At 38.5% G+C, this 13,244-nt stretch overlaps 1 protein-coding gene across 2 annotated transcripts; it reads left to right on the top strand.

Annotated features, from left to right (window-relative positions):
- Positions 1 to 486: 486 nt before the first annotated feature.
- LOC790004 (alpha-1,3-mannosyl-glycoprotein 4-beta-N-acetylglucosaminyltransferase C) lies at positions 487 to 13,009 on the top strand. 2 transcript variants are annotated; one of them, XM_024989871.2, is made up of 4 exons: positions 487 to 846; positions 7,161 to 7,334; positions 8,915 to 9,068; positions 11,769 to 13,009. In XM_024989871.2, the coding sequence occupies exons 2-4, from the start codon at positions 7,227 to 7,229 to the stop codon at positions 12,902 to 12,904; spliced, it is 1,398 nt and encodes a 465-aa protein (XP_024845639.1). In that variant the 5' UTR covers positions 487 to 846; positions 7,161 to 7,226; the 3' UTR covers positions 12,905 to 13,009. The 2 variants fall into 2 exon arrangements, with proteins under 2 accessions (XP_024845639.1, XP_002685871.2); XM_002685825.7 differs by having other exon boundaries at positions 489 to 846; positions 8,912 to 9,068.
- The last annotated feature ends 235 nt before the right edge of the window (positions 13,010 to 13,244 follow it).

Genomic DNA, 13,244 nt, shown 5'->3' with positions numbered 1-13,244 from the left:
ACTAGTGTTTATTTTATCCAGAGCAATCTGAGAATGATGGGAGGTGAGGGTTAGAAACACAGATTTAGGGCATTAATAAGGATAAAAAAAGATGACAAGATAAAGAGGAGGGAGATTTTTAGGAAAAAAATAAGATGTCTAGGATAAGTGGTAATTAGAAGTTACCCAAGGAAAATGAAAATGGTAAATTTGCATAGATAGATTTACCTCTTCTCTAAACTCTGAGAGATTGCCATGTTTAATAAATTCTGTTGCCCAAAAGACTTTCTTGGGGAATTTAGTGGGTTGACTTTTGTTGCCATAAAGCTAAATTCCAATCCACTCTTTTCATTTTGATTCAAGATGTTCACCAGATGTTAACCAAAGGTTATCTCTGACCATTAAGATTGAGTAATCTTTATTCTTTTTTTTTCTTGGTAATCAATTCAATGTTTTACATTGAACATGTATCATACTTAACTGGGGAAAATGCCAATAAAACTTTTATTTGGAGAAAAAGGTGACCCACATAGAGACCACAGTTCTGAATCTAAGTCAGAATCTGGAGAAGCTGATATCAGAACTTTCTCACAGTTTCCCTGGGGACCCTTACCAAGGAGCTGGTGCTTGGCATGGTAAACAGGGCTCATTCAGGTAGAACAATGGTTGTCAGGGGGGGTGTCACCTGAGAGCCTGGCCAACTTTGTCTTACCTCATAGCATGCATACTCTTGCCCATCACAACCCCCTAAACATTATATTTTCTTCTTCTTGACTTTAGGGAAAGTCCTGAACACTTAAGAGGTATGGAACTGAGTGCCTGTGCACCCAGAAAAAAGTCTCAGATGGAACTACAGCTCCAGTTAAGGTGAGGATGTTCATGTGTTGTGGCTGAAACAAATATGTGTATGTAAATTTCATAGTGTCTCCCCTGAAGCCTTCAGGGAATGGAAGCCTCAGAATGGAAGCCTTAGAAAGGGTGATTATCTCTTAGATCTCTGACTTGATCCCATTCATAGCTTATCTCAGATCCTTAATAAATGCCTATGTTAGTCAGGGTTCTCCAGAAAAGCAAAACTAATAGGATAAATATAGAGAGATAGATAATGTAAAAGTAGATTTATTAAGAGGGATTGGCTCACGTCCTACAATTTGTTAGAGGCTTAGAGGCTAAGACTCACAATTTCCTGTCTTCAACTAGAAGGCCAGGAAAGCTGGTGATGTGGTTCTAGCAAAACATGAAGGCCCAAGAACAAGGGGAATCTAAATCCAAAGAATGAGAGTCAAAAGTGCCATGTCTAAGAAAATGTATCTCCCAGCTTAAGCAGAGAGCAGATCAACATAAACATTATGGGAGCTCCAGAAGAAAGAGGAGAGAAAGAGGCAGAGAGAATATCTGAAGAATAATGGCTTAAATCTTCCCAAATTTGATGAATTTAAACATCCAAGAGGCTCAACAAACTCCTAAAAGACCCACACTGATATATATTATAATCAAACTTTCAAAAGTCAGAAAGAAAGAGAATCTTGAAAGCAGCAAGAGGGAAGTGAATTATTAGACACAAGTGATCCTCGATAAGATTAGCAACAGATCTCTCATCAAAAGTTTTGGAGGTAGCAAGACAGTGTGCTAATATATTCAAAGTACTAACTCCCCCCCCCCTTCCCCGTCATCCAATAATCCATTATCCAACAAAACTGTCCTTCATAAGTGAAGGAGAAATTAAGACACTACAAGATAAAAGCTGAAGGAGTTTTTGCCACTAGACCGTCCCTGCAAACAATGCTCAAGGGAGTCCTCCAAAGTGCAATGAAAGGACACTAGACAGTAACTCAAAGACATGTGGAGAAATAAGGATTTTCAGTAAAGGTAAATATATGGGCAATTATAAAAGCTAATAATATTTTAACAATGATTTGTAACTGCAGTTTTTTTTTTAAACATGGTTTAACAGACATATTTAAAGAAAAATTGTTAGTGTAAAAGGCTAGCATTATTTTAAACTTTGGTTTGTGACTGCAAACATTATATTCTACACAATTTAAGAGATTAATGCACTTAAAGGCATTATTAGTGTATGTTTTTGGGTACACAATATATTAGGTGTAATTTTATGATATTACCAACTGAAAGGGGTGGGAGTGGAGTTGTAAAGAAGCAGAGTTTTGTACGTTATTACAGTTCAGCCTGTACAAATTTAACTTAATGTTTTAACTTTAGAATGTTAAATGGTAGCTACAAAGAAAATAGCTAGACACAAAGGTGGACACAAGAGGAAATGATAAGATAACTGAAATGTGTCATTATTAAAAAAATCAACGAAATGAAAAAGTGGCCATAAATCAGGAGATGAGGGACAAAAAAACTATAAGGTATTTAAAAAACACATAATAAGAAAGGCAGCAGTATCTCCTAATGAGTAACTACTTTAAATGTAAATAGATTGGACCCTCTGATTAAAAGACAGATATTGGTAGGATGGATAATAAATATGCTCCAACTATGTGCTGTCTCGTAGTTGGAGACTCATTTTAGATACAAAGATAAAAAAAGGTTGTGAGTAAAAGGATGGAAAAAGATATTCCATGCAAATAGAAAACCAAAGAGAATAAGGGTAGCTATACTAATATCTAATATACTAATATTGGGCTTCCCTAGTGGCTCAGTTGGTAAAGAATCTGCCTGCAAAGTGGGAGACCTGGGTGCGATCTCCAGGTTGGGAAAATCCCCTGGTGAAGGGAAGGGCTACCCCTCCAGTATGCTGGCCTAGAGACGGTATAGTCCGTGGGGTTGCAAAGAGTCAGACATGACTAAGCGACTTTCACACTAATATCGTACACTTTCACACTAATATAAGACAAAATAGACTTCATTTTTTCTTTTTAAAAAATTTTAATTAGAGGACAATTGCTTTACAATATTGTGTTAGTTTCTGCTATACATCAACATGGACAGTCAGTGTTGTGAGCTGAGAGCTCCATCAGTCTTAAAAAGTCTTCCCCCCAAGAGTCACCAGAAAGGAACACAGACCTGCCAGTACCTTGAGGGGAACACCCAAAAAAAAAAAAAAAAAAAACCATCAACATGAATCAGCCATAGGTATACATATATCTCCTCTCTCTCGAACCTCCCCTTCACCTCATTCCCTGACTCTAAGTTGTCACAGAGCACCAGGTCTGAGTTCCCTACATCACACAGCAAATTCACATTGACTATCTATACATATGTTTCAATGTTTTTCAATGTTACTCTTTTAATTCATCCTCTCTCTCATTCTCCCACTGTGTCCACAAATATGTTCTCACTTCTGTCTCTCCATTGCTGCTCTACAAGTATGTTCATCAGTACTATCTATCTACATTTCACATATATGTGCAAATACATGACATTTGTTTTTCTCTTTCTTACTTCAGTCTTTATAATAGGCTGTAGGTTCATCGACCTCATTAGAACTGACTCAAATATGTTGTATATATGTTCTATAACTTCTTTATCCATTCATCAGTCAATGGACATCTAGGTTGCTTCCATGTCCCAGCTATTGTAAATAGTGCTACAATGAACATTCTAGTACATGTGTCTTTTTAAATTATAGATTTCTCAAGGTACATGTTTGGTGGTGGGATTGTTGGGTCATTTGGTAGTTTTATTCCTAGTTTTTAAAGTAATCTCCATACTGTTCTCCATAGTGGCTGTATCAATTTACATTCCCATCAACAGTGCAAGAGGATTCACTTTCTACACACACTCTCCAGCATTTATTGTTTGTAGATTTTTTTCATGATGGCCATTTTTTTTTTCATGATGGGTATGAGGTGACACCTAAATGTACTTTAGATTTGCCTTTCTCTAATAATGAGTGAAGTCAAGCATCTTTTCATGTGTTTATTAGCCATCTGTATGTCTTCTTTGGAGAAATGTCTCTTTAGGTTTTCTGTCCACTTTTTGATTGGGTTGTTTGTTTTTCTGGTATTGAGATGCTTATATATTTTGGAGATTTAATTCCTTGCCAGTTGTTTCCGTTGTTATTATTTTCTACCACTTTGAGGATTGTCTTTTCACATTGCTTATAATTTCCTTAATTGTGCAAAAGTATTTAAGTTTAATTAGTCCTACTTGTTTATTTTTGTTTTTATTGCCATTATTCTAGGAAGTGGGTCACAGAGGATCTGTGCTAAGAGATGTACTTCCCTTGCTTTTTCCTCTCAGTTCACTTCAGTTACTCACTAGTGTCTGACTCTTTGCGACCCCATGGACTGCAGCATGCCAGGCCTCCCTGTCCATCACCAACTCCCAGAGTTTACTCAAACTCATGTCCATTGGGTCAGTGATGCCATCCAACTATCTCATCCTCTGTTGTCCCTTTCTCCTCCCGCCTTCAATCTTTCCCAGCATCAGGGTATTTTCCAATGAGTCAGTTCTTTGCATCAGATGGCCAAAGTATTGGAATTTCAGCTTCAACATCAGTCCTTCCAATGAATATTCAGGACTGATTTCCTTTAGGATGAACTAGTTGCATCTCCCTGCAGTCCAAGGGACTCTCAAGAGTTTTCTCCAACACCACAGTTCAAAAGCACCAATTCTTTGGCTCTCAGCTTTCTTTATAGTCCAGCTCTCACATCCATACATGACTACTGGAAAAACCATAGCCTTGACTAGACAGACCTTTATTGGCAAAGTAACATCTCTGCTTTTTAATATGCTGTCTAGGTTGGTTATGACTTTCCTTCCAAGGAGTAAGCATCTTTTAATTTCATGGCTGCAGTCACCATCTGCAATGATTTGGAGCCCAAAACAATAAAGTCTCTCACTGTTTCCACTGTTTCTCCATCTATTTGCCATGAAGTGATGGGACCGGATGCCATGATATTTGTTTTCTGAATGTTGAGCTTTAAACCAACTTTTTCACTCTCCTTTTTCACTTTCATCAAGAGGCTGTTTGATTCTTCTTCGCTTTCTGCCATAAGGGTGGTGTCATCTGCATATCTGAGGTTACTGATATTTCTCCCAGAAATCTTGATTCCAGCTTGTGCCTCATCCAGCCCAGCATTTCTCATGATGTACTCTGCATATAAGTTAAATAAGCAGGGTGATAATATACAGCCTTGATGTACTCCTTTTCCTATTTGGAACCAGTCTGTTGTTCCATGTCCAGTTCTAACTGTTGCTTCCTGACCTGCATACACATTTCTCAAGAGGCAGATCAGGTGGTCTGGTATTCCCATCTCTTTCAGAATTTTTCACAGTTTATCGTGATCCACACAGTCAAAGGCTTTGGCATAGTCAATAAAGCAGAAATAGATGCTTTTCTGGAACTCTCTTGCTTTTTCCATGATCCAGCAGATGTTGGCAATTTGATCTCTGGTTCCTCTGCCTTTTCTAAAACCAGTTTGAACATCAGGAAGTTCACGGTTCACATATTGCTGAAGCCTGGCTTGGATAATTTTGAGCATTACTTTACTAGCATGTGAGATAAGTGCAATTGTGCGGTAGTTTGAGCATTCTTTGGCATTGCCTTTCTTTGGGATTGGAATGAAAACTGACCTTTTCCAGTCGTGTCTCCACTGCTGAGTTTTCCCAATTTGCTGGCATATTGAGTGCAGCACTTTCACAGCATCATCTTTCAGGATTTGAAATAGCTCAACTGGTATTCCATTCCCTCCACTAGCTTTGTTCGTAGTGATGATTTCTAAGGCCCACTTGACTTCACATTCCAGGATGTCTGGCTCTAGGTGAGTGATCACACCATCATGATTATCTGGGTCGTGAAGATCTTTTTTTGTACAGTTCTTCTGTGTATTCTTGCCGCCTCTTCTTAATATCTTCTGCTTCTGTTAGGTCCATACCATTTCTGTCCTTTATTGAGCCCATCTTTGCATGAAATGTTATTACCAAATTCAGACTTAAATTGAAGAAAGTAGGGAAAACCACTAGACCATTCAGGTATGACCTTAATCAAATCCCTTATGATTATACAGTGGAAGTGAGAAGTAGATTTAAGGGCCTAGATCTGATAGATAGAGTGCCTAATGAACTATGGAATGAGGTTTGTGACATTGTACAGGAGACAGGGATCAGGACCATCCCCATGGAAAAGAAATGCAAAAAAGCAAAATGGCTGTCTGGGAGGCCTTACAAATAGCTGTGAAAAGAAGAGAATCAAAAAGCAAAGGAGAAAAGGAAAGATATAAGCATCTGAATGCAGAGTTCCAAAGAATACCAAGAAGAGATAAGAAAGCCTTCCTCAGCTATCAATGCAAAGAAATAGAGGAAAACAACAGAATGGGAAAGACTAGAGATCACTTCAAGAAAATTAGATATACCAAGGGAACATTTCATGCAAAGATGGGCTCGATAAAGGACAGAAATTGTATGGACCTAACAGAAACTAAACTTACTCTTACCATATGATCCAGCAATTGTGCTTCTTAGTGTTTGCCCAAAAGAGTTGAAAATTCATGTCCACACAAAAGCCTGCATACAGATCTTTATAGCAGCCATAGTCATAATTGCTGAAACTTGGAAGCAACCAAGACGTCCTTCAACAGGTGAAAGGATAGACTGTGGTAATCCAGATAATGGAATATTATTCAGTGCTAAAAAGAAATAAGCTATGAAGTAATGAAAAGGAATGGAGGTACCTTAAACACATATTACCAATTGAAAGAAGTCAATATGAAAAGACTACACACCATGTAATCCCAACTTTCTGGAAAAGGAAAAACTATGGAGACAGTTAAAACATAAGTGGGGATTGGGTAGTAGGTAAAAGAATGAATAGGTAGATTACAGAGGATTTCTAGGGCAGTGAAAATACTCTGAATGATATTAAAATGGTAGATACATGTCATTTATACATTTGTCTAAACGCATAGAATGTACAACACCGAGAATGAACCTTAGTGTAAACTGTGGACTTTGAGGAATAATGACATGTCAATGTGGATTAATCAATTGTAACAAATGTATCACTCTGGGGAGTGGTGTTGATGATGCATATGTAAGGGCAAGGGGGTAAATGGAAAATCTCTGTTTTTTCAATTTTGCTGTAGACTTAAAACTGCCCTAAAAATTATCTTTAAAAAAGAATGTTAATTACACAAGTAAGCTGTATTTTCTTGATTAATTAGCAAAATATCATTATCAAATAAAAATTTTTCTCAATACTGTGTAAATTGCAGATTATAAGTATACATCCAAGGATCACAGATTGAGAGCCAGCTGTACAAGCTCCCCATGTTGGTACCATGAAAGATGTCCTATGGATACTCATTGTTATTGCAATAGTGATGGTGTTCCCAATATTTCTTTTCATTAAAGAAAACCCCTTTGATACTGCAAGTTTCCTGTCTTTGGTAAGTACCAGAAAGTATGGATGGGGTAAAGTTGAAATCTCTGGACTAGAAAAAAAGCAGGACCTTAAGTGTCTATTTGTGTGAAATTATCACTAAATAGTAGACATTTGAAGAAAGTGAAAGTGAAGTCACTCACTTTCTGAGTGTCTGACTCTTTGCAACCCCATGGACTGTAGTAGGCCAGGCTCCTCTGTTCATGGGATTTTCCAGGCAAGAATACTGGAGTAGGTTGTCATTTCCTTCTCCAGGGGATCTTCCTGACCCAGGGATCGAACCTGGGTCTCCCACATTACCGGCAGACTCTTTACCGTCTGAGCCACCAGGGAATCCCAGACACTCAAAAAAGAAAGATAACAAATCTTAAGGACTCAATATATCATTTTTCTTTGATGGAAACAGTAAGGGATGTGGCACTCTGAAAAGAGAGAATTCAGGGCTGGGAAGAAATAACACTGTTTAATGTTTACTTAAAGCTGTCCTCCCCTCCTTTTTTTAACAGCAATTGATAAGGTAGAAAATATTTTCCTTGTTTAAAAAAAATTAGAAAATTTCCGTTGGTTTCAAAGTTATACATTTCCCCCCAGTTTTATACAATAGGATCTCAAACCTCAGGGAAGTTGTCATTTCCCCAAGCCAAAAAAATTCTAGGGAGTTGGGCTTCCCTGGTGGCTTAGACGGTAAAGAATCTGCCCGCCATGCAGGAGATGCAGGTTTGATCCCTGCGTGGGGAAGAGCCCCTGGAGAAGGGACAGGCTACCCACTCCAGTATTCTTGCCTTGAGAATTCCATGGACAGAGAAGCCTGGCTGGCTACAGTCCATGGAGTCGCAAAGAGTCGGACATGACTAACTGATTAACACTTTCACTTTCAAGAAAACTTCACCAGAAAACAGTAACAGCAAAGAAGCAAAGGGAGAGTGGTGAATGAATTTGGAAGGGTGAAGTGCCACCAATGGGAAGGAGTTTAGATTGGGGCATTGGGGTAGTATTACCTTGTCTCCCATCATTCTAAAGGAGACAAGGTTGTCTCCTGTATCTCTTGGGGTTCCCAGGTGGTGCAGTGGTAAAGAATCCACCTGCTAATGGAGGAGATGCAGGAGACATGCGTTCAATCCCTGGGCCAGTAATATCCCCTGGAGAAGGAAATGGAAACCGACTCCAGTACTCTTGCTGGAAAAATCTCACGGACAGAGAGGAGTTGGACATGACTAAGCAACTGAGCACTCCTGTATCTCTCACACCTAACATATTTTGCCCTTCATGGGATTAAGTGACCCATGTCAGACTGTAGTCATAAAGGTGATTGTGGGTGAAAAATAGCATAGACTGACATTATCTCATTCCCTACATAAAATGGAAGATAACTAAAGTAATACCATCTCCCTTTGCTCCAGGACCCATAACCTATACAAGAACCTCTGGTGTAAAACTTTTTCAGAAGATAAGTAAGAAACTGAAATGAGCCCTGAGCAAGCTGCCCTCTGTCCTGGAGACAGATTATTATGTTGTACAAAGGGGAATCCAGGCATTATTCTCACAAGGCATGAACGTTATAGGTGAGACTTACCCTTTTCTCAGCAGGAAAAGGAGATGGTAGCTTGGCAGAGAGCCCGGATGCAGATCAGCCCTAGTAGAACAAACCACCTGGAAACCTTCAAAGATATTCAGAAAAACTCAGAACCACTCAAAAATGTGAACTCCTGTATCTTGATTGGAGCTCCTCCTCTGAAAAAAAGTGAGTGTGCTCAAGAGGCTATGTGATGCAGGGGCAGGTTAGGTAAGGGTATATAGAGAAGGCAGGTGTAAAGCAAAAGGGACCTATGACAGCATTTGACACAGATCACTCTCTTTCAACATTCTTTAATTGCTTCCAAGGATCCTAGATTCTTATGATTCTCCTCTAAATTTCTTGATAGTTCCTCACTCTCATGCTGATTTATCTTCTGTCTCCAGCATCTAAATGTTAATATACCCCAGAGCTCAGTCCTTATCTAGACTTACTTTTTAAAAGTTGAAATATAGTTGATTTACAATACTGTATTAGTTTCATGTGTATAGCATTGTGATTTGATTTTTTTACAGGTTATATTCCATTATGGGTTACAATACCCAACACCTTATAAGCTTAGTTTCTTGGGTAACTCATCCAGTCTCACAGTTTTAAGTATCATCTCTAGCAGCAGCCTATAATTTTGAGGTAAGTATAACTGTTGTCCTCACTGGCCTCTGCTGCAGTAGTATCCCTTTCTCTCTTGTCCCTGATAACCATGCTGGCATCTGTTACTGAAGTCTATGGCTAGCTAGGGAACATGAGAGATTTCAAATCAGGACTTTTAATACTCTTCATAAGGAAAACACTTTTTTCCCCTTTACATTTAAGTGCATTTTTGAGTTGAATGCATTTTGAAATATTGGTATTGAACTCATAATGTGTTTTATCTCTTAAAAATGTTTTAGCTTTGTTCACTAGAGCCTAGAAATGACTTACTACAATGAGCACTCACTATATAAATCCAATTTTTCACTAGAAAGAACTTCCTCTAAAAGGAGTTCCTTGGAAAAAGGCTGACTCAGGTCACAGGCAGGAATTATTCCATATAGAAAGGAAGCTTTTGAATACAACTAAAGTTGTATCAAAAGGGCTCAGGACCCAATTTTAAGAGGCTGATTATATCTGATAATTAATTGTCCTACAAATGATAGGACAATTTGAACATCAATAAAGATAAAATTTCAATGGTATGAAAACCATGAGTACATAGATACATAGAAAACAACAACAACCACCAAAAAGCAAAAGTTTTGTCGCCATGGAGAATGTGAGGGAACCAGCTCCTAGCATTATTTTGAAAGCTAGTAAATAAAGGGAAAGAATCAAATATTTATCTCACTTTCCTTATGTGAACTATACTACTTGGTAACCAAGACGTAGATGAAAGGAATTTTCTTTTTATAGAAGCATTCCAGTTAACAAATGAAGAAGGAATGTTAGCCTTAGAATATCACCATATTGCAACCTCTGGAGTATTAATGAATCTAGACACCGAACTTCAAAGTCTACTAACATCCTAAAAACAGAAATTACCTGCCATTATGTGCCTTCTGATAGAGGAATGTATTACCAACTCATAAAGTATTATTACCAGAAAATATAACCTGAATTTGATCAAATACTCATGTCAATATTTTCTACAAACTCTGATCTCTACAAGTTTGTTCTTTTGCCAAAGAATTTGATTTCCTCTCCAATCTCTTTGAGACTGGATTTAATATATTTGAAATGTTCTTCTATGCACTGTTTCCTGTTAGTTTCTATTTGTAGAGTTCTGTTCTTGGTTAAGTTGTTTTTCTTTCGTTATATTGGTTATTCTTGTTTCAAGCTTTATAATCAAATGTTTGATGATTCATCTTTCAAATTAATATTCAAGAATCTAGAATGGATAGATTTTCCATTTGTTCTCGCTAATTGCCATCTCTTGTTTGCCACCCTGTTACAGTGGGTGGATGATTAAGAAAGCTTGCCTCATTAGATTGCAGGGAAGCAGTGACATAAGGAGAAAGTAAGGAATGTGGGTAGCTGATTTGGGTGACTAACCCTTTGTCTCTTCTATGAGAGCCCTAAGTCCCCTGTGCTATTTCCTCCCTTATCTGCTTAGATAAACTTCTCTGGCAACCTCTATAGTTCTGAATACCTACTTCATGTTCTTCAGGGAACCATACGTAGAACTTTACCATATAAACAAATGCCAGTCAGCTGTGTTATTTCCTTTTTCCCTCTTATGTCTAGAGTTCTTGGCTTCCATTCTTAAGTTCTCTCCAGCCATAGGACTCACACCCTGGCAGATCTCCCACCAGCTACTTGGTGATCACTGGTTCAGTAGTTTTGGAAATAATTCTGTGATTAATTATCCAGGTGACCATCCCAGGGCCCTTTCCTTTGTATTTGGTGGCTCAAACTTAGAATTCTTCTGAGGCTTTTGGAATAAAGATGTATCTGTGCAGTCATTTTCTCTGTGTGTCTTTTGAAATATGAACTCTTATGCTTAGATTTCTCCAATCCTATTTCATATTCTGTCATTCTTGCAGCAATTCATCAAATATTGAAATTCTCTCATGGTAAACTTTCTGGTTTTTCAATGTGATTTTGGGAAGAAGGAGACACAGGTGCAAATGTTTTTAGTCTATCATCTTTATTTCTTCCACAATAGTGTTTCAAAGGTAACACTAAAAAAACCCTCACAACTTGTGATGAAGCATTACTCCTAACATAGTCCGTACTCGGGTCTAGGGGGGGGAAAGTGTAAAATAGCTATAGTAATACAGAGAGTTGGCATATTAGAAAGACATAAGAAAATCTTATAACCTCAACCACAGCAACTATTTCCTTCACTTTCCTACATTGATACAAGTTCTGTTTTTTTCCCCTCAATCCTAGGACTGCTGACCATAGGAATTTCCTCAATGAAGCGTCCCCAAAGGAGCTACCTCTTGGACACCCTGGAATCTCTCTTTTATTCTTCCTCCTTATCTGAGCAGAAACACTTCATTGTTCTGGTACACTTGGCAGATCCTGATCCCATGTGGCGTGGTCAAGTGATCTCCAATATCTCAACCATCTTTAAGCCATATATCCAGGCCAGCCAGCTAGTAGTGATTAACACGCCTCTTAAAAGCTATCTTCCCTTGAAGAGCCTTAAGAGAAACTCTAATGACGCTCCTGCCTATGTAGCCTTCCGTTCCAAGAGGAATATGGATTATGCCTTCCTCATGAACTTTGCTACCAACCACTCTGACTATTTCTTGATGATTGAAGATGATGTGAAATGTGTCCCTGGATTTGTCACCCAGATAGCTACTACAGTGTCTGCCTGGGAAAACAAACCTTGGGTGACTCTGGAATTCTCTCCATTGGGCTTCACTGGAAAACTCTTTCGTACTAAAGACCTCCCTTGTTTTGTTAATTTCCTTCTTCTCTTCTATCAAGAAATGCCCTGTGACTCCCTCCTCTCCCATTTTCATGATCTTCTCATGCAGCAAACACCAGTCCAGTTCCTCCCTTCCCTCTTCCAGCACATGGGCAATTACTTCTCCTTTGAAGGCAAACTCAATAATCTCAAAGATAAAGAGTTTGAAGAGGATGACATTAGTTCTCCCAACAACCCTGCTGCCTCCATCTACACTAGCCTGAAGGCTACCAATGACTCTGTTCCTATGAATGCCTATAGCTTGAATAAGAATTTCTTTTATGCCAAGTCAGCTGAGGCTGGAAGCCATCTGACTGTGGTTTTGGACTCACCTGCTAAAGTGTTCCGAGTTCAAGTGTTGACTGGCTCTGACCTAAAAGGTGAGAATCAGCTGAAAGAGGGACAAATAGAACTTGGCTATGATTTTAATGATCAGATCAATGACTGTGATGACTATATTCTGCTGGGACTACTGGTAAACGGCATCCTAAATAAGCAAGTATTATCTAACAAGTCTGGGAAGAAGGTAAAATGTGTGAGATTGCTAGTGACAGCAACTCCATCCTCTGGAATAATAGTCAGGCACATTAACATCTGGGTTAAGTGAAGTTTAAGTAATATGTAGAGAAGCCATTGGGAGTTCTGGAGTGGTTATACTGGAGGTTAGAGTACACAGAGTTTAAAAAATTAAAGTCTTGAAATTGGCCAAGGACATCCCATTGTTGGGTCCTTTCAATATTATTAATAATAATAATTAATAATAGCATGCTGAAAGGCAGAGTGACGGTAACATCCTTTTGGTACCAGAGAGCCACTGGTGGAAGAAGTAGGCTTGTCAAACCCTTCACTGGTTTTCTATCCAAAAGGATCTACCATCCAAAATTTGTTCCTTGGGTGAGAATACCAGACTTCTAGGAACAACAACATGTAGGTAGGATTGATTGATG

This window comes from Bos taurus, chromosome 3 (assembly GCF_002263795.3).
Source record: "Bos taurus isolate L1 Dominette 01449 registration number 42190680 breed Hereford chromosome 3, ARS-UCD2.0, whole genome shotgun sequence".
NCBI lineage: Eukaryota > Metazoa > Chordata > Mammalia > Artiodactyla > Bovidae > Bos > Bos taurus.
The sequence above is the reverse complement of the archived record's forward strand: the minus strand, read 5'-3'. Positions and strand labels throughout refer to the sequence as shown.

Coding starts and splice junctions, on each gene's coding strand:
- LOC790004 (XM_002685825.7), top strand. CDS start 7,227: ATGAAAGATGTCCTATGGATACTCATTGTTATTGCAATAGTGATGGTG. Junction 7,335..8,911: donor CTGCAAGTTTCCTGTCTTTG/GTAAGTACCAGA, acceptor CCCTTTTCTCAG/CAGGAAAAGGAGATGGTAGC. Junction 9,069..11,768: donor AGCTCCTCCTCTGAAAAAAA/GTGAGTGTGCTC, acceptor CCTCAATCCTAG/GACTGCTGACCATAGGAATT.